Consider the following 19,353-nt stretch of genomic DNA (forward strand, 5'->3'; position numbering starts at 1 on the left):
TATCACAGACCCAACCAGGATGAACCTAGTTTCTAAATTTTTAGCAATCTTAGAAATAACCTCAGATGAAGGTTTTGGGATAGAAGATACTTGTTCAGAATCGGAAGACCCATTTTCTTCCCCCTCAGTCGCTGATTTAAAGGAATCACTCTAATTTTGTGAGTTTTGGGCTTGTCTTGCTTGAAGCTGGGCATTTAATTTTCGAGATAAATCACCGCTGGTCACTATTTTTCTAGCAAGCATTTTGACTCTCCTTTTTCTAGGTTGGGGGGTAGAACTAGGTTGAGGGTTTGTAGAGGAAGAGGAAGGAGTAGGGGGTGGAGAAGTACCAGGGTTATTCCAGGGGTTAGACATTTTGGTTATGATTTTGTGATGAAGGAAAAGGCTTGGATTGAATTCGAAGGCAAGGAGAGAAGAAAGGGTTTCGACGATTGTTTCAGAAATAATAAAGAATTTTCAGAGTTGATGATGAGGGATTTAAAGGAGAAGTGTAATTAATACACAAGGGCAACTTTTTATGGTCAATTAGAAGTCTAATCATTCTGCAATTTTCAGTTTGGAGTGACGGTTACAGCTCCCCTAGAATCTAGGTATTTTAATTCGGTGAGGATTCTTTAATTGAAACGGAACTGGTTCAAATATTTATTGGATAGGCTTTGGAAGATTTTGGACTGGGGTAGAGTTATGCTCATGATTTAAATATTAGTATTTCAAAATGTGCAGAGTGTAGAATACATACCTCGTTTTTCAGATGAACCAGCACTGATGAACCAGGTTTTTCATGAAGAAACCTCTCATTCATGTCTCAATTTACAAAAATAGAGATAATTTCATTAGAGACCAGTGATTCATATTCAAACATGGCATAGGAGTATACTATTTACAGTATGAGACTGAGCAATTAATCTGATTATTTACACAAATTCAAGATTTTCTAACCAAAACAAATTCCTTTTTTTTTTATGTACAATCTGAACTGGTTCACTTAGGTGATCTTACTCATCCCTAATTCTAACATGTTTCTTTCAAAGTTCTCTCTACTTAGTGCTTTTGTAAAGATATCAGCAATCTGTTTACCAGTAGCACAAAACTCTGTAGTGATCAATCCCTTCTCATAATTGTCCCTTAAAAAGTGATGTCTAACATCTATGTGCTTTGTTCTTTTATGATGAACGGGGTTCTTTGTCATACTAATAGCATATTATCACAAAAGATAGGGATACATCCAAAATCCCTCAATTGCTTCCAAAATCCCTCAACTGCTGTTTAATCCACAACAGTTGAGCACAACATGAGGCTGCAGCCACATACTCAACCTCAGCAGTAGATAAGGCCATTGAATTTTGCTTTTTGGTGGCCCAAGACACAAGATATGAGCCAAGAAAGTGTGCCATACCTGAGGTTCTCTTTCTATCCATAAGAAAACCTGTATAATCAGCATCAACATATCCCACAAGATTGAAATTACTACCTTTTGGGTACCAAAGACAAAGATCAGTGGTGCCTTTTAGATATCTCAAAATTCTTTTGACAGCAGTCAAGTGAGACTCCTTTGGATTTGCCTGAAATCTTGCACAAAGGCCTACATTGAAAACAATGTCAGGTCTACTAGCAGTGAGATACAACAATGAGCCAATCATTCCCCTATACAACTTCTGATAGACAGATGAACCAGGTTCATCCATATCCAACTTTGTAGCTGTTGCAATAGGAGTGTCAATTTCTTTGGAATCTTTCATTTAAAACCTTTTAAGCAACTCTTTTACATACTTCTGTTGATGGATCATAGTTCCATTTGAATTCTGTTTAATTTGTAAGCCTAAAAGGAAATTAAGCTCACCCATCATGCTCATTTCAAATTTACTCCCCATTAGTTTAGCAAAATCTTTACTTAACTTATCAGTAGTTGCTCCAAAGATTATATCATCAATATATATCTGAACTACCAAGAGATCTTTACCTTTTTATTTCAAGAACAAAGTATTGTCAATTTTACCTCTTTTGTAGTCATGGTCAAGCAAAAACTTTGATAATCTTTCATACCATGCTCTTGGAGCTTGCTTGAGCCCATAAAGTGCTTTGTCAAGCTTGTACACATGATCAGAACTCTCCTTGCTTTCAAACCTCGGAGGTTGCTTGACAAACACTTCTTCCTTTAGATAGCCATTGAGGAAGGCACTCTTGATATCCATCTGGTGGAGGGTGAATTCCATATAAGCAGCAAAGTCTATGAGGAGTCTTATTGCTTCCAACCTTGCAACTAGAGCAAAGGTTTCATCATAGTCAATGCCCTCATCTTGGCTATATCCTTGAACCACCAATCTTACCTTGTTCCTTGTAACAGTTCCATCTTAAGCAAGTTTGTTTCTGAGACCCATTTTGTGCCAATTACTAATCTGTCTAAGGGTCTTGGCACCAGATGCCAAACTTGACTCCTTTCAAATTGATTGAGTTCATCTTGCATTATATTTACCCAGTCTACATCCTGCAAAGCCTCAGCAACATTTTTAGGTTCAATAAGAGATAAGAAAGCATCAAAAGCACAAAGATTCTTTAATAAAGATCTGGTTTTGATTCCAGAAGTTGGATCAGTAATTATGTTCTCAATGGGATGAGAACTTTGATACTTATAAGGTTTCACAACCAACTGGTTTCCCCTTGATGTTCTTTCAATGCTTTGTTGCTGTGGAACAGATTCATGGACAGGTTCCCTTGAGGTTTGAGAATTATTTTCTCTTTGTTCAATTCCCCCTGTCAGGTTGCCCTGGGTAGAAGGACCTGTTCCATCACTTGTTCCTTCTTCCAGTGCAGCTTCAATCTGGGCTGTGGTTTCATTTAAGTTTCTTACCAGCCCAATTGCTTCATCATCATGTTCCTGTCTCTCAGAAAGAATGTTAGTTTTATCAAAAACCACATGAACACTTTCTTCAACACACATAGTTCTTTTGTTATATACCTTATATGCTTTACTATGTGAAGAATATCCCAAGAATACTCCCCCATCACTTCTGGAATCAAACTTGCCTAAGGAGTCTTTACCATTATTGTGCACAAAGCACTTACATCCAAATGCCCTAAGATGGGATATATTTGGTTTTCTCCCTTTAAGTAACTCATAGGGAGTCTTCTCTACTAGAGGTCCTGTCATGCACCTATTTATGATATAGCATGCAGTATTTACAACGTCTGCCCAGAAGCTATGGGGCAGCTTACTAGAAAGAAACATAGTCCTAGCCATATCTTCAAGAGTCCTATTCTTTCTTTCAACTAATCCATTTTGTTGTGGAGTTCTAGGGGCAGAAAAATTATGATCTATGCCATGCACATCACAAAATTCAGCAAATTTAGCATTTTCAAATTCAGTACCATGATTAGACCTAATTGATGCAAGTTGATTTCCTAATTGTTTCTGAGTTTTTCTAACAAAGGAAGTGAACATGTCAAATGCTTCATCTTTAGATGTTAAAAACAGTGTCCAGGTAAACCTAGAATAATCATCAACAAGTACCATCACATATCTCTTACCACCTCTACTTAATGTTCTCATTGGACTATAGAGATCCATATGAACCAGTTCCATCGTTCTGGTGGTACTTACCACTTTCTTGCATTTAAAAGAGGATCTTACCTGCTTCCCCCTTGCACAAGCCTCACAAACTTTGTCTTCCTTGAACTTAATGTTAGGCCCAAGTCCTTGGAGACTAATTTGTTGAGTTGACTTAGACTTGCATGTCCAAGCCTCTTATGCCAAAAGAGGGGATCACTATCCAGCACACTTAAGCAAGTTAGTTCATTCTCTGAGAGTGTGGACAAATCTATAATATATATATTATTCACTCTTTTACCCTGCAAACCAATCTTGTCAGTGATAAGATTTATCACAAAACATTTAGTATAGGTGAATGCTACCAAGTTACCTCTATCACACAATTGTGACACACTGATTAGGCTATACTTCAAGCCGTCTATCAAGTAGACATTCTCAATGGAATGAGAGTCATCCTTACCTACCTTACCAACCCCAATGATTTCACCTTTGTTTCTATTTCCAAAGGAGACATTTCCTCCTTTGAGGTCCTCAAGTGAAAGGAACTGGTCCTTGCTTCCTGTCATATGCTTTGAGCAGCCACTGTCTATGTACCATATTTGGTTGCTCCCCTTCACTTGAACCTATAAAAGGAAATCAGGGGTTAGTCTTAGGAACACAAAATAGTTTGGGAGCAAAAGGATGAATTAAATTCATTTTAGCCCAACTTGGTAACCAATTCTTCCCTTGAACAAAATTTTTGTTCTTTTGACTGGCCCTTTCTTTTGCGTTACATTCACTTTTATAGTGACCAGTCTTACCACAGTGAGTACAAATCTTGTTCTCAGGAAGAGTGAGGTACTTGTTTTTAGGATCTCACTTAGGTAGTTGATTCCCAAAGCCAAATCCTCTTCTATTGCTACTGTGATATTCCTGTAGCCATGACAAAGCATCGGAGGACCTGTTCCATTTACTAGTTCTGTCTAGTTCATGCTTGACCTTGACTAGATCCTCCTTTAGCAATCTTACCTGCTCATCCTTCCTATACAACTCATCTTTCAGTTTGCCTACATTTTCTTCTAAGGTGAGTTGTGTGCAATCAGTTGTCTTCTTACTGGTTCCTAGTTTCAGTTTTAGATTTTCATATTTTAACTCAAGAACATTTGCTTTAAATGTATGAACCTGGTTCTTCAAAGTGGTATTTTCACTCACAATCTCACTAACTCTGAGCTCCAGGTTCTTACACTTTGCTTTTAAAATCACACAATCCATAGACATCTATTCTTTTTCTTTATTTATTACTTCAGATTCATCAATGAAATCTAGTAATAATTCAGAGAGTTTTTCTTTAGACAAAAACTTAGTCTTGTCTTTGAGATGAATTATACTTACCTCAGATTCCTCATATGATTCTCCAATTGCCATAAGTGCTTGTTCATCTCTATCTTCATCATCTGATTCCTCATGTGAACTTTCTCCCCAAGCAGCAACCATAGCCTTTGTTGATCCTTTGTTCTTCTTGGAATGAACTTGTTCCTTCTTCCTGTTCCTTCGTTCATATCTTTTCTTCTCCCATTCAATTTCCCATTGAGGGCAGTTCTTGATGTGATGATCAGTCTTCCCACACTTGTAGCAGCCCTCATTGGTCGTTTTTTCAGGAACCCTTGCTTTGTTGTAATTTCCACCTCTTGAAGAACCTTTTCCTCTCATAAGGTATTTCTTGAAGTCCTTGGTGATCATAGCCATTTCATCTTCCTCCAGATCAGCACCTTCAGTGATTCTGAGTTCCAGGATTCTTTCCTTCTTGGTCACATCCATCTTCATGGTCTGCCTTCTAAGTTCATAAGCAGTGATATTTCCAATTAGCTCATCCAACCTAAGAGTTGCAATGTTCTTAGATTCCTGAATTGCAGTGATTTTGCTTTCCCAAGAAACTGGAAGAACCCTAGTCAGAATCTTCTCAACTTTATCTTCTTCAAGAAGAGTCCTTCCAAGAGACTTCAGTTCATTAGTCAGTGTGGTGGACCTTATATACTTCTCTTGGATAGTCTCTCCTTCCTTCATAGAGAAATTCTCATATTGAGAATATAGTAAAGTACCTCTGGACCTCTTCACCTGAGCAGTTCCTTCATGAGCCACTTGCAAGGTGTCCCAAATTTCCTTAGCAGTAGTATAACTTTAAATTCTGCAGTACTCGTCTGGATCAAGTCCATACACAAGCCATTTCTTGTCCTTAGCATTCTTCTCTCATTTCCTCAAGTCGTCAGTAGTGCAGTCAGCTCTTGTTTTTGGCACCTCTTCTCCTTCGTCATTTACCTTCATGGTAGCCAATGGACCATCTGTGACAACGTCCCATAATTCATAGTCTTCTCCTATAATGTGGTCTCTCATTCTGTTTTTCCACTAGGAGTAGTACTAGCCATTGAAGAGTGGTGGCCTAGCAGTGGATTGCCCTTCCTAGTTTTCAGGTGGTGCACTCATCTTGATCTTCTCCTAAGGTGTTAGCCTCTTCAAGGATAACCTACTCTGATACCAATTGATGTTTTATACGTCAATACCACACAAGAGGGGGGGTGATTTCTGTGGTGTCCAATTTTTTACGTGCACAGATTATAGAAGGACCTGGTTCTTCTATGTGTTCCAACTACTACTGTTGCGGAATAATAAGTACAGAAAATAAAGAACACACGGATTTTTACGTGGAAAACACCTGGCTCAAAAGGTGAAAAAACCACGACCTACTTTCCAGTAGGATTTTTCCAAACTCTCCACTAAATCACTGAGCCAAAAACTACATTTACAAAATACTTTTGTAAACCTATGATTAACTCTAATCCCGTTGTGGCAACCAGCCTCTAACTGCTGCGACAACTTCAAGTTAACTCTAACTTGAATACTCTGAGTACCTATTATAATTGCCTCTAGATAAAGCTGAAAGGTATAATATGAAAACATCTACTACAATTGAACTAGAATAAAGACAGACACTTGGAGCTGGTTCTTCTATCTGGTTCATGTAGCTTCAGGTTCGCACACTTGAATCACACACGAACTGCTTGCAAAATTCCTTGCTAATTTGCTCTCAATTCACATTTAACTTCTGCTTTTGTACACCACTGTACAATAAGAACATTCTGCAATATATAGGAGTTAGTAGATAGATAATTAACTAGAATCCTAATGCTACTCTTCCTTGGTGGAAGAGTTCTAGTTAAACTCAACTCCTAAATCCTTCCTTATCTTAGATATTGTTCTTACTGAATAAGGAGTCCTTCTCCTTATCATTTTTGCAATCTTTTCGATCAGGAGATATCTCATTCTACTAGAATACGCTTATCTCCTGCATGTGCACCTCACGTGCCTTGACTCTGCCGGTGTCTATGTGTGCAGTGATGGACCTGGTTCATATCAGAGTTCCTTTGTCAATCTTCAAAACTATTCTCTTTCTTGGGCCAACAAGTATGAATTGAGCTTTACCGGGTGCCCATGGCAGGGGACCGACGATGTCCATCCTTTATTTCATAAACCGCCATGGGGATAGGACTGAGTGTAGTAGCTCCCCTGGTTGATGGATCATAAGTGCATGTCTCTGGCAGTCGTCACATTTTCGTACGAATTCTTTCGCATCCTTCTCCATTTCGGTCCAATAATAGCCAGCCTTGATTAATTTCTGAACCAAAGATTCTGCCCCCGAATGATTTCTGCAAGTGCCTTCATGAACTTCTCTCAAGGCGTACTCGGTATTTCCTGGCCCCAAGCATCTGGCTAACGGGCCGTCGAGCGTTCTTCTGAACAATGCCCCTTCAACCAAGCTAAAAGTGGCAGCCTCAGTATCCAGGGATCTCGATTCTTTGGGATCCGAGGGCAATTTCCCAGTTTTCAAGTGGTCTATGTACTTGTTCCTCCAATCCCAGGTTAAAATCATTGAGTTTACTTTGACATTGCCTTCTTCTACCACCGATTTCATGAGCTGTTGATGTTAGTCCAAAATTCTATACTTTTAGTATATTACTCGCCTTATATGTTGTTAGTTTAGTGGTTAATTGTGCGACGTTTGAGCTAAATTATGTTCTTTTATGTGTAGGAGCATCGAAAGACAAAGAGGAGTGAAGGTTACACAAAACGAGGACGAAAATGCAATAAAAGAGCACTAAAATGACAAGTACCCAAACCGTGCTACAGAGCAGGCTTCGCGAGGTCTATAGCCAGGTTGACCGCGCTATAGACCAGGCTTCACGAAGTTTATAGCCAGGCTGACCGCGCTATAGACCAGGCTTCACGAGGTCTATAGCCAGGTTGACCGCGCTATAGACCAGGCTTCGCGAGGTGTATAGCCTGGTTGACCGCGCTATAGACCAGGCTTCGCGAGGTCTATAGCCAGGTAATTAAAAGTCGCGGGTTAAAAGACTCCGACCCGGGTTTGGATTCTAGGGCTTCAACCCTAGGAGGAGCCGTTTTTTAGGGGCAGACTCCACCAAGGAGGACATTTTTGAGAGGGGATTCGGCCTAAGGAGGCAAGAACACGCTAGGAGCAAGGCGGCGAATTCTTCTGTGAGTTTTTCAGTTCCTTCTTTCTATTTTCATTATTGGTTATGAATTCTAGTATTGTAGTTTTGCATACTATTATGAATAGCTAATTTTTTATCTAGAGTTTTGATAGAACCTTTTGTAAGATAAATTCTTGTTATGTTTTTATATAATTGAGCTGTTGGATTCCTCTACTTGTTCAATGTGTGTTTATTGTTGTTGATTGAATGGTCATTCAATCAACTGTGCCTATTTAGTATGTATATTGCTCGAGAGAGAGAGAGTACATATTTAGGTAGTTGTTGAACAACATCACTCCTAACGTATGTGAGAGATCAATATGGAGGGTTTAAAGGTGGGATTAGAGATAACGAAACCTTGGTGTGATCGTAGTGAGCAGTGAATTAGTACCAACTAGCGTAGTTTGAGAGAATACATCTAGTAAATTGTTGTAGTTGCTCGAGAGAGAGCCACGACACCCAAAGTACTTACGATCGGTAGAGAATACTTAGGCGAAATTATAGAAGGCGCGGCGGGAAGGATTCCGACAATTGGGAAAATCATAACTCTAGACCTCCTTAGGCTTGTCTCCAATTTCATCCTTGTTAGTTGATAATTTTACTTCTTTATAATATTTGTTAGTTAATTATTAGAAATAAAAATCAAATCTTTATAACTAGGAAATTGTTTGGACTTGTGTTTCTTAGCAATATTGAACAACTGTAGCTAAGCCTTAGTTCTCTGTGAGATTCGACTCCAGACTTGTAAACCAGATTATATTTGCAATGACCGTCTAGTCATTTTTATAAGGCATAGTTGGGCGTGATCAAATTTTGGCGCCGTTGCCAGGGAACTAACAGCGTAGCTGTATGTGTACATATTGCTAGGTTTCAAGTTTGAACTTCTATTTTTGTTTTCTTGTATTTGATTTTTTCTATTTTTGTTTTACTTATTAATTTGAGAAATATGGTATCGTGGTATTATGGGAGTTTTGATGTTGGTAATTCTACTATTGATCTTCCTTGTGTGTATTGTGGAGGAAACCACTTGTGGCAAAATTGTCAAAATATTCCCAAGAGCGAGTTATGTGCACCAACTCAATCTTATGTGTGGAATGCATGTGATATGTGTGGTGGTCAAGATGATCACTTTCATTATTGTGCTTATATTTCTTATCTTCCCCTAACCCCTTACTTTGATGGTTCTTCTTTATTTTGTGAAGTTAATAGGAACAAAGAACCCATGGATGATGACCTGAAAGAGATCAAGGATATGCTAAGGTGCCTTGTGGAATATAATAATAAGAAACAACTGCACATACAAAGGCAGGATGCTACTATTCGTAACTTAGAGGCACAAGTGAGCCAATTAGTTGAAACATTTAATACTCAACAAGGAAATATTGTGGATAGTAGCCAAGAAGAGCATGTATTAGATACCAAAATTGAGGTTCTAATGGAGGAGGTCAGAGTAGAACATCAGCAATCAATCAAACTAGAATTTGAGGATGCCGACGATGTAGAAGAAATACTAGAGTCAACCAAGGATATTGAGGATACATATTTAGTTGACTCTACTGTCATTGGTGTTGAGGATGTAGACAGTCCCAATGTTCATGTAGTTGAGCGCATTGGTCCACACTCCAAGCATTTTTCCACATTGTGTTTGGATGATGATATAGAAATAGAGCCAGGCCAAGAAGTGCAGAATACTACATTGTTTCCTTGGGCTAGTTAGATTCGTTCTACCACCCCACGAGCATAATCATAAGCTTGAAGCAAAACTTGGGGTCCAATTCATAAGTTCGAAGTGGAGAGAAAAGTGATAAAATTGATTCACGTCGTGCCGCGACGTTAAATCAAGCGCGTGTTGGGAGGCAACCCAGCTTTACTGCTTTCTTTTATTTTGTTTTGTTTTTATTTTTTTTTAATTATATTATTTTTGTAGTGTCGATTTTTGATTTTCTAGAAACATGGAAACTAAAGCTATTGGAAGGATGCTACAGCAAACCAGATGGTTGGAACTAAGTATGAGGTACCCGCACAAAGGAACAGGCCTAGGAGAAGTCTGAGTACCCAATGAACTGCTAGTGCTTCGGTCTTTGGCCTACCAGGGAGTTTCTTTTACCCTCTTATTAGTATCGTGTGCATTGGGGACAATACACAATTTTAAGTGTGGGGTGAGGAGATTGTCTCTAGGTGACTTTCTATGTTATTTTAGTTGTGTTAGTTTAATTGAATAATACTTTTTTTAGAAAAATGGAAAAAGATTGGACTTTTCCCTACGATGGATATCCTAGACAATTTTCTTGAGGGTTTAAAGTCCGACAAAAAAAAATAAAAAATAAAAAAATCTAAAAAAATATGTCTTTTTATTATTTTAGGTAGTAATGATCCCTCGTGATTTTTTTTTTGTGCCTCGGTTCTTCTCCACGGGATGTAGTTGAACCGGATAGTAGTTTTTATTTTTTTATTTTTAGAGTAGATTAGGATTTAGGGAATAAAAAAAGGAAGATGAGATTTTTAGGTGTTCTTTTGACTTGTTTGATAGTAGTATATTTAGGCTCTAGCATGTATATTACCTTCCCTATAGTTTGAAATGTTTATGATGCCTTGTTGATTTAGATAGCATGTTTATTGATGCCTATGTCTCGTTTTCTTAGCTTGTGTCACTTTGTGCTTAATGCTTAATATTTGTGGCTCAGTGAATACTTGTAATTGTTTGAGAATTGGAATGGAACCGTCCTTAGTGAGTCATGTGCCATGTGTGGTGAGAAATTATATAGTCTGTGTCATTGCATTAGAGTCTAGAACTTGCCTGACATGTGAGTTGAAGCGAAATTTTAGGTTTTGCTAGGTTTGAAAAATGATTTTAGGCTTTCTTTGATTTGTTTGAGCTTAATGCTTACCACAATAAAAATTATCCCTAGTCAACCCTTTTGAGCCTATAAACTTTTATTGGTAACCACATTACAAGCCTATACCCATTTGTTCTTAATTATCATTATTTTAATCATTTAATCTCTTAAAGCACTTTAATTGTAAAATGATCGCTAAAAAAAGTAAGGATGAAACTCGGGTGGCTTTTGAGTGGAACCAATGAAACAAAGAAATGTGCACTTGTATTGTAAGGAATACACCACTAGCAGTAATGGTAGAAAAAAAGAATTGTTGAAAAGAAGAAAAAAAATATGTAGCAAAGGAAAATAAGCATATCTTGTCCTTGCTAGTATGTATGAATTAATGTAGTGCTTAAAGAAAGAGAAAATATTTTTGGGGGTGATAATGTTTGTGAAATTGAAGTGGATTGAAGAATTTGTGCTTAAAGTTTATTATGTGATATGTTAAAGTGCTTGGGAGGATGAACCACTAATCCAAAATATATCTTACCCTTCCCTTAGCCCACGTTTCAACCATAGAAAAGTCATACTTGATTTTAGATCGAGCAAGCCTACATTAGTAGAGGTTTACATAATGGGCAAGCCTATGATAATTTGTGCATGCATGTGACTTCTTTGTGAGAGTGAGGAATTTCTTTGATTTATCCGAGTCCTTAAAATATATTTGAGCATTTGATTCGAGTGTGTGGATTCAACTTACTCTCTTGTTCTTGTTGCGATGGCACATGATTTCGCAAGGGATAGGTGACATTATTAGATGTCTCAATGATGTATGGTGTTCTTCGGATGTGCTAAACGAAAATAAGGTGCTCTAGGAATTGGTGGTTGACTCGAGGAAGAGCAATGTTTAAGTGTAGGGTGGTGATGTTTGGCCAAAATGTTATACTTTTAGTACATTACTTGCCTTACATGTTGTTAGTTTAGTGGTTAATTATGCGACGTTTGAGCTAAATTATGTTGTTTTATGTGTAGGAGCATCGGAAGACAAAGACGAATGATGGTTGCACAAAACGAGGATGAAAATGCAAGAAAAGAGCACAAAAATGACAAGTACCCAAACCGTGCTACAGACAAGGCTTCACGAGGTCTATAGCCAGGTTGACCGCGCTATAGACCAGGCTTCGCGAGGTTTATAGCCCGGTTGACCGCGCTACATACCAGGCTTCGCGAGGTCTATAGCCATGTTGACTGTGCTATAGAACAGGCTTCGCGAGATCTATAGCTAGCTTGACTGTGCTACAGACCAGGCTTCGCGAGGTCTATAGCTAGCTTGACCGTGCTACATACCAGGCTTCGCGAGTCTATAGCCAGATTGACCGCGCTATAGACCAGGCTTCACGAGGTCTATAGCCAGCTTGACCACGCTACAGATCAGGCTTCGCGAGATCTATAGCTAGGTAATTAAAAGTTGCGGGTTAAAAGACTCTGACCCGTATTTGGATTCTAGGAATTCAACCCTAGCCTATAAATAATCCCTAAACATGTCTGAAGAGGGGGGCATTTTTAAGGGGAAGACTCCACCAAGGATGACGTTTTTGAGAGGAGATTCTGCCTAAGGAGGCAGGAACACGCTAGGAGCAAAGCGGCGAATTCTTCTATGAGTTTTTCACTTCTTTCTTCCTATTTTCATTATTGGTTATGAATTCTAGTGCATACTATTATGAATATCTAATTTGTTATCTAGAGTTTTGATAGAACCTTTTGCAGGATAAATTCTTGTTATGTTTTTATATAATTGAGTTGTTGGATTCCTTTACTTGTTCAACTACGTGTTTATTGTTGTTGATTGAATAGTCATTCAATCAACTGTGCCTATTTAGTGTGTATATTGCTCGAGAGAGAGAGTACGCATTTAGGTAGTTGTTGAACAACATCACTCCTAACATATGTGAGAGATCAATACGGGGGGTTTAAAGGTGGGATTAGAGATAACGAAACCTTGGTGCGATCATAGCGATCAGTGAATTAGTGCCAACTAGTGTAGTTCGAGAGAATACATCTAGTAAATTATGGTAGTTGCTCGAGAGAGAGCCACGACACCCAAAGTACTCACGATCGGTAGAGAATACTTAGGCAAAATTATAGAAGGCGTAGCGGGAAGGATTCCGACAATTGGGAAAATCATAACTCTAGACCTCCTTAGGCTTGTCTCGAATTTCATCCTTGTTAGTTGATAATTTTACTGCTTTATAATATTTGTTAGTTAATTAGTAGAAATAAAAATCAAATCTTTATAACTAGGAAATTGTTTGGACTTGTGTTTCTTAGCAATATTGAACAACTGTAGCTAAGCCTTAGTTCTTTGTGGTATTCAACTCCGGACTTGTAAACCGAATTATATTTGCAACGACCGCTTAGTCCTTTTTATAAGGCATAGTTGGGCGTGATCAGCTGTACGACTGTTCCCAAACTGAATTCATCGTCATCAACCGATGACCCCAAGTTAGCCAGAGCATCGGCCCCGCTATTTTGATCTCGGCGCACGTGTTGTAGGGTCTATTCCTTGAATTGATGTAGCGTTACCTGTAACTTGTCTAAATACCTTCGCATTCATTCCTCCTTTACTTCGAACTTCCCATTGACTTGATTTACCACAAGGAGGGAAGCACACTTAGCTTTGACCACCTCGGCCCCAAGGCTTTTAACCAATTCAAGACCTGCAATCATGTCCTCATACTCGGCCTTATTGTTAGTCAATTTCACAGTTCTAATAGACTTCCTAATTACATTTCCCGTAGGGAGATTCAACACGATACCGAGCCCGAACCCTTTTGCGTTTGAGGCACCATCCGTAAAAAGGGTCCAAATTCCCGAGGTAATCCCCGAGGCTAACATTAATTCTCTTTCGACTTCGGGCACTAAGGTCAGCGTAAAGTCATCCACGAAGTCGGCCAAAATTTGAGATTTTATGGCAGTTCGGGGTCGATACTAGATATCATACCTGCTAATTTTGATGACTCATTTGGCTAACTGGCCCAATAGCTCGGGATTGTGCATGATGTTCCTCAGTGGGTAAGAGGTTACGACACATATGGGGTGACATTAAAAGTATGGTTTCAACTTTCTGGAAATGCTTAGCAAAGCGAGTGCCAATTTTTCCAGGTGAGGATACGTTATTTCGGCCTCGCCTAGGGTCCTACTGACATAATAAATAGGGAATTGCCTACCTTCCTCTTCCCGCACTAAGACTCCACTTACCGCCACCTCTGAAACCGCCAAGTAAAGGTACAGTTGTTCATCCGCCTTCGGTGTGTGGAGTAGGGGGAAACTCGAGAGGTACCGCTTGAGTTCTTCCAAAGCTTGTTGGCATTATGTGGTCCATGAAAAGTTATTCTTCTTTTTCAACAGTGAGAAGAATCGATGGCTTTTGTCCGAGGACCTCGATATGAAACAGCCCAAGGCAGCTATACGCCAGTCAGCCTCTGGACGGCCTTGATGTTGTCCACCATGGTGATGTCTTCTATGGCTTTAATTTTATCGAGATTGATATCGATCGCCCGATTGGATACCATGAACCCGAAAAATTTTCCGTATCCGACCCCAAATGCACACTTTTCCGGGTTCAGCTTCATATTGTATTCCTTTAATATGTCGAAGGTTTCCTGCAAATGTTTCAAATGGTCCTCTGCTCGTAGGGACTTAACTAACATGTTGTCAATATAAACTTCCATTGATTTTCCTATATGTTCTTCAAACATCCGTTTTACTAGGTGTTGATAGATGGCACCAGTGTTCTTTAATCCGAATGGCATTACGTTATAACAATAGGCGTCAAATTTAGTGATAAAGGAAGTTTTTTCTTGATCGCCCGGGTCCATCCGAATTTGGTTGTACCCGGAATAGGCTTTAAGAAAATTGAGTATCTCGTGACCGGCCGTCGTGTTGATCATCCGATCGATGTTAGGTAAAGAAAAAGAATCTTTAGTACATGCCTTGTTCAGATCTTTATAATCTACACACATTCTTAGCTTATTTCCTTTCTTAGGTACTACTACTACGTTGGCTAACCAGTCCGGGTACTTAACTTCCTGAATGGATCCTATTTTAAGGAGTTTAGATACCTCGTCCTTGATGAAAGTGTGCTTGGCTTCAGATTGCGGTTTCCATTTTTGCTTAACTGGATGGAACTTCGGGTCCAAACTCAGCTTATGAGTGCTTATCTCCGGCGAGATCCCTGTCATGTCAAGATGGGACCAAGCGAAATAATCTATGTTAGATATAAGAAATTCAATGAGTTTTTTCCTGAGCTCGGGAGTCAACCCCGTGCTCAGGTATATCTTTCGGTCGGGCAAGTGTTCGATCAATATGACTTGCTTCAACTCCTCGACCATTGATTTAGTGGCATCGGAATCATTGGGAGCAATGAATGACCTAGGAACTCCATAATCATCCTCATTGCCTATTCATCGGTCTTCTGGTTCGGTCAAGGTCGGTATCGATGATTGCTATTTAATTTCTTTCTTCCGGGTCGGCTCCGTGTTCTTTTATGTCAAGATCGCGGGTACTGGGATCACCTCGTTGACTGCAAACATTTCTTTTGCGGTCGGTTGCTCTCCATAGACCATTTTGATTCCTCCCGGCGTAGGGAACTTTAGTGCCTGGTGTAGTATCGAGGGTACTACCCTCATGTTGTGAACCCTTAGCCTTCCGAATAAGGCGTTATACCTCATGTCCCCTTCAATCACATAGAATTTTGTATCTTGAATTGTCCCGGCGGTATTCACTGGTAAGGTTATTTCTCCCTTAGTAGTTTCGCATGCCATATTTAATATATTCAACACCCAGACCGCCGGTACTATTTAATCTTGTAACCCCAACTGCTCGACGACCCTCAACCTGATGATGTTGGCCGAGCTGCCTGGATCAATCAACAAATGTTTAAGCCAAGATTTTTGGTAAGTACAGATATCACCAGTGCATCATTATGAGGCTATACGATGCCTTCGGCATCCTCATTGTTAAACGAAATGGTTCCCTCCCGGATGTAATCTCTGGTGTGTTTCTCTCTCATAATTGAGACTTTAGTGCGCTTTATCATCGGTCCCTGGGGGAACCACTCCAATGATCATGTTGATGACGTGTTGAGGTTCTTCTTGCTCGGTCTGTTTGTTATAGTCCCTGTTCCTAAAGTGATTTTTGGCTCGATCACTCAGAAATTCTCGGAGATGCCCGTTCCTATGGCAATGAGTGCCAAGATATTTACACATCAGGTTAGGATCTCTCTTAGTAGGGTCGGACTGCAATGGTCGAGGCCACTTGGTTTCCTTGATATGCCCAATGGCTGATACGATGTCGGTTGCATCAACGTTGAAGTTATACTCCGATAATCTTGGTGCTTCCCTTCCCCCGAGCGGCCTATCGAAACCATTTTTGCTCATCAGACCTCGGCTTTTGGGCCTTCGATCGCCTCTCTTTTTGTTCCTTGTAGTGTTGTGCCCGGACCCGTTTCCCCTTCGATCTGCATTGTATGGTTGGTACCGATCTCGGACCGGCCTTGATTCATGATCGACGACTCTCTTAGGCCTGTCGTTGGTTTTGATAGGATAGACGGACCCAGAATGGGCTCCGAGTTGGTCGTCCTTGACTTTAATTTTTGACTGGTACCTATTGTGGACGTCGGCCCAAGTTACCTCCGGGTACTCTACCAAGTTTTGTTTCAGCTGTTGCGAAGCCAAGGAACTTTGGGGGTTAAGTCCCTGAGTGAATTCCTGAATGGCCCAATCATCCGCAACTGGTGGTAAGTCCATCCATTCCATTTGAAATCTTGATACGAACTCCCTGAGCATCTCGTTGTCCCTTTGCTTAACCTTGAAAAGATCTGATATTCTGATCTTGACCTTGATGGACCTGACATGAGCCTTTACAAAGGCATCTGTGAGCATAGTGAACGAATCAATGGAATTTGGGGGCAAGTTGTGGTACCATATCATTGCCCATTTTGACATAGTTTCCCCGAACTTCTTTAATAACACTGACTCGATCTCGTCGTCTTCCAAGTCGTTACCTTTGATGGCGCACGTGTAGGAGGTCACATGCTTATTTGGATACGTGGTTCCGTTATATTTTGAAATATCGGCCATACAAAACCTTTTCGGGATATGCTTTGGTTCCGCGCTTGGAGGAAAAGGCTTTTGGATAAAAATTTTGGTGTCCGGCCTTTCAGTATCGGGGGCGCTCCTAGAATTTGATCAACCCGGGAATTATATGTCTCCACCTTCTTGTCCTTAGCCTAAATTTTCTTTTGACCTAACTCCACCCACTTTGTCAATACTTTAAGCATTTTTATTACTTCGGGATTGATACCGGCCTTATTTCTATCCGGCCTTTCGGCGATCTGCTCATTTCTTCGGGTGATTTCCCCGGATAGTTCGGGCTCAACTCTGCTAGGGGGCGCAACTTTGATTTTGCAGCTAGGCTATCACCGTCTGTTGAGCCTGCAATATTTCGAAAATCACTCGCAGACTAACTCTGTCGCCTTCGTCATTGGGCGCTCCTTGAACTGTTGGTCTGACTCCTCGGGGTCGGTAGGCAGGTTGGCGTCGATGGACACTTTCGAGTTAGCATCGACTGGGTCTGCAACTGGGACTCCGTTGGGATCAGCAGGGGGAGCCTCATTGCTAAGCACCATATTGTTGTTTTTTCCATGATGGCCAGACTACTCTTCCTCGACGTTCAAGTGAGCAGACTGAGAATTCGTCTGTCACGACCCAAACCGATGGGCCGCGACGGGCACCCGGTATATTACTCAACTGAATACCAACATAACGTATCTTTTTGTATCAGGCTATTATGGGTAAATGAGACGGAAAGGTTGTCGTATGATAACTAGAATAAAACATGTAATACCAACTTGGGCCTATAAGACCAAAATGATCACTCGTACCCTAAACGTAGGCCGACAAGGCCATATAATCTTTTACGTACATGGCATATGTCTACAAGCCTCTAAAAGTAGATAAATACCATAAAGGTCGGAACGGGGCTCCGCCATACTAAATAATACACGTCCGAATCATACTGACCAAATAAGCAACTCCGGAACAAATGGAGTGCACCAACATCTTCCGCTGAGCTGATAGCTTACTTAGAGATCTCTCAACCTGTCTATCGGGACCTGCGGGCATGAAACGCAGTGACCCAGGCAAAAGGGACGTCAGTACAAATAAAGTACTAAGTATGTAAGGCATGACAGTAGTATATAAAAGACATGAAAAAAACATGGAGTAAAGAACTCAACCTGTAATTATGAATAGCTCTGTGAATCATGAAAATTTATAATGTCATGCATGTGCGTATAAATGCCATACCATGCATAGGTTTATGCGTACATAATATCATCAAGCCTCTGAGGGCATCCCATCATATCATCGCAGCCACTATGGGAAAAATCATCAACGTATACCAGCTGATCAGGTGGTGGTGCGTATATAACGCCATAACGTTTTCCCATATCCCATATACATATAATATACGCATATATAATACCATCTGGTCATGGTTCAATGTACATGTATACATGAATGAAATGCATAAGAAGTACGTTAATAAGATTTCTCAAAATATCATAAGATCACTATGCCTTTGATTAATATCATGAAATAAATTTTATCAACTTGCGTATTTTTCTGAGACCCATGATGAACAGATGATAGAATAATAAGACACATGGAAAATCAAGATTAGAGACATCCCTAGTATTTCTATGAATAGAATCATTTATGAAAGTTGCGTATTTGCTCGTTTCGTTTGTATCGTACGGATCAAGCATGTTATTTGGGTGTGTTCTCTGGAAAATGGAGAAAGAGACGAGATGGGATGTAAATATCCCATTTTTTAAAAAAGTCAAAAAGGTGCTACTTGGTACCCTATGATTGGCCCTTCTTCCAACGCTTATAACTTTTTATCCGAGTGTCGTATGAATGAACGGTTAAAAGCGTTGGAAACTAAATTCCAAGACCTTCAATTTGGTATATAATATGTCCCAAAAAGATCTCATATAGCACACAAAATATATTTCTCAAAAAGCTATATTACAAGGCAAATCATTAGTCGTTTTTTTCGCAACTTTAATCCGATTTTTCTCAAACTTCATATTTTCTATCCAAACATCATATATAGTCATATTATGACTTTAAAATCATTTAAATTATTATTAACAAGTCTCATATTCATCACGTCACCTTGAGACGCACATGGTGTTACAATCTTCCCCCCTTAGAAACATTCGTCCTCGAATGTTAAACTCCCAGAAATCTATAGAAATTTTGGCAGAGTCTCCTCTGTAACGGTACTACTACCAACCTATCACATAGTAAACCCAATAATACAAAGCCACACAGGGCCACAATCATCAATAACACCAATGGCCTCACACGACCAATAACAATAACTAACATAAGAA

At 39.8% G+C, this 19,353-nt stretch overlaps 3 protein-coding genes across 3 annotated transcripts; all 3 read right to left on the bottom strand.

The window, feature by feature from the left end:
* Positions 1-2,323: 2,323 nt before the first annotated feature.
* Positions 2,324-3,148, bottom strand: LOC138902387 (uncharacterized). Its single transcript, XM_070190247.1, has 3 exons — positions 2,957-3,148; positions 2,645-2,818; positions 2,324-2,551 (listed from the first exon to the last, which is right to left on the bottom strand). Exons 1-3 carry the CDS (start codon positions 3,146-3,148, stop codon positions 2,324-2,326), a joined length of 594 nt encoding a protein of 197 aa, XP_070046348.1.
* Positions 3,149-4,402: 1,254 nt separating this feature from the next.
* LOC138902388 (intracellular protein transport protein USO1-like) lies at positions 4,403-5,917 on the bottom strand. Its single transcript, XM_070190248.1, has 3 exons — positions 5,843-5,917; positions 4,919-5,584; positions 4,403-4,804 (listed from the first exon to the last, which is right to left on the bottom strand). The coding sequence occupies exons 1-3, from the start codon at positions 5,915-5,917 to the stop codon at positions 4,403-4,405; spliced, it is 1,143 nt and encodes a 380-aa protein (XP_070046349.1).
* A 10,056-nt stretch (positions 5,918-15,973) lies between these two features.
* On the bottom strand, positions 15,974-16,897 carry LOC104109684 (uncharacterized). The gene has a single exon (XM_009619033.1). It carries the CDS (start codon positions 16,895-16,897, stop codon positions 15,974-15,976), a length of 924 nt encoding a protein of 307 aa, XP_009617328.1.
* Between the last annotated feature and the right edge of the window lie 2,456 nt (positions 16,898-19,353).

The sequence above is a fragment of the Nicotiana tomentosiformis genome, chromosome 12 (genome assembly GCF_000390325.3).
Source record: "Nicotiana tomentosiformis chromosome 12, ASM39032v3, whole genome shotgun sequence".
Classification (NCBI taxonomy): Eukaryota; Viridiplantae; Streptophyta; class Magnoliopsida; order Solanales; family Solanaceae; genus Nicotiana; species Nicotiana tomentosiformis.

Bases quoted from the DNA above. Each gene is read 5' to 3' on its own strand.
- LOC138902387 (XM_070190247.1), bottom strand. From the start codon at position 3,148: ATGACAGGACCTCTAGTAGAGAAGACTCCCTATGAGTTACTTAAAGGG. The intron at 2,819-2,956 runs GTATATAACAAA...ACCACAGCCCAG, and splicing joins CACATAGTAAAGCATATAAG to ATTGAAGCTGCACTGGAAGA. The intron at 2,552-2,644 runs GTTGTGAAACCT...TCTTTATTAAAG, and splicing joins CATCAAGGGGAAACCAGTTG to AATCTTTGTGCTTTTGATGC.
- LOC138902388 (XM_070190248.1), bottom strand. From the start codon at position 5,917: ATGAGAGACCACATTATAGGAGAAGACTATGAATTATGGGACGTTGTC. The intron at 5,585-5,842 runs GTAAATGACGAA...TTCTCTATGAAG, and splicing joins GTCCATTGGCTACCATGAAG to GAAGGAGAGACTATCCAAGA. The intron at 4,805-4,918 runs GTAAGTATAATT...GAAAAAGAATAG, and splicing joins AATCATATGAGGAATCTGAG to ATGTCTATGGATTGTGTGAT.
- LOC104109684 (XM_009619033.1), bottom strand. From the start codon at position 16,897: ATGTCAAAATGGGCAATGATATGGTACCACAACTTGCCCCCAAATTCC.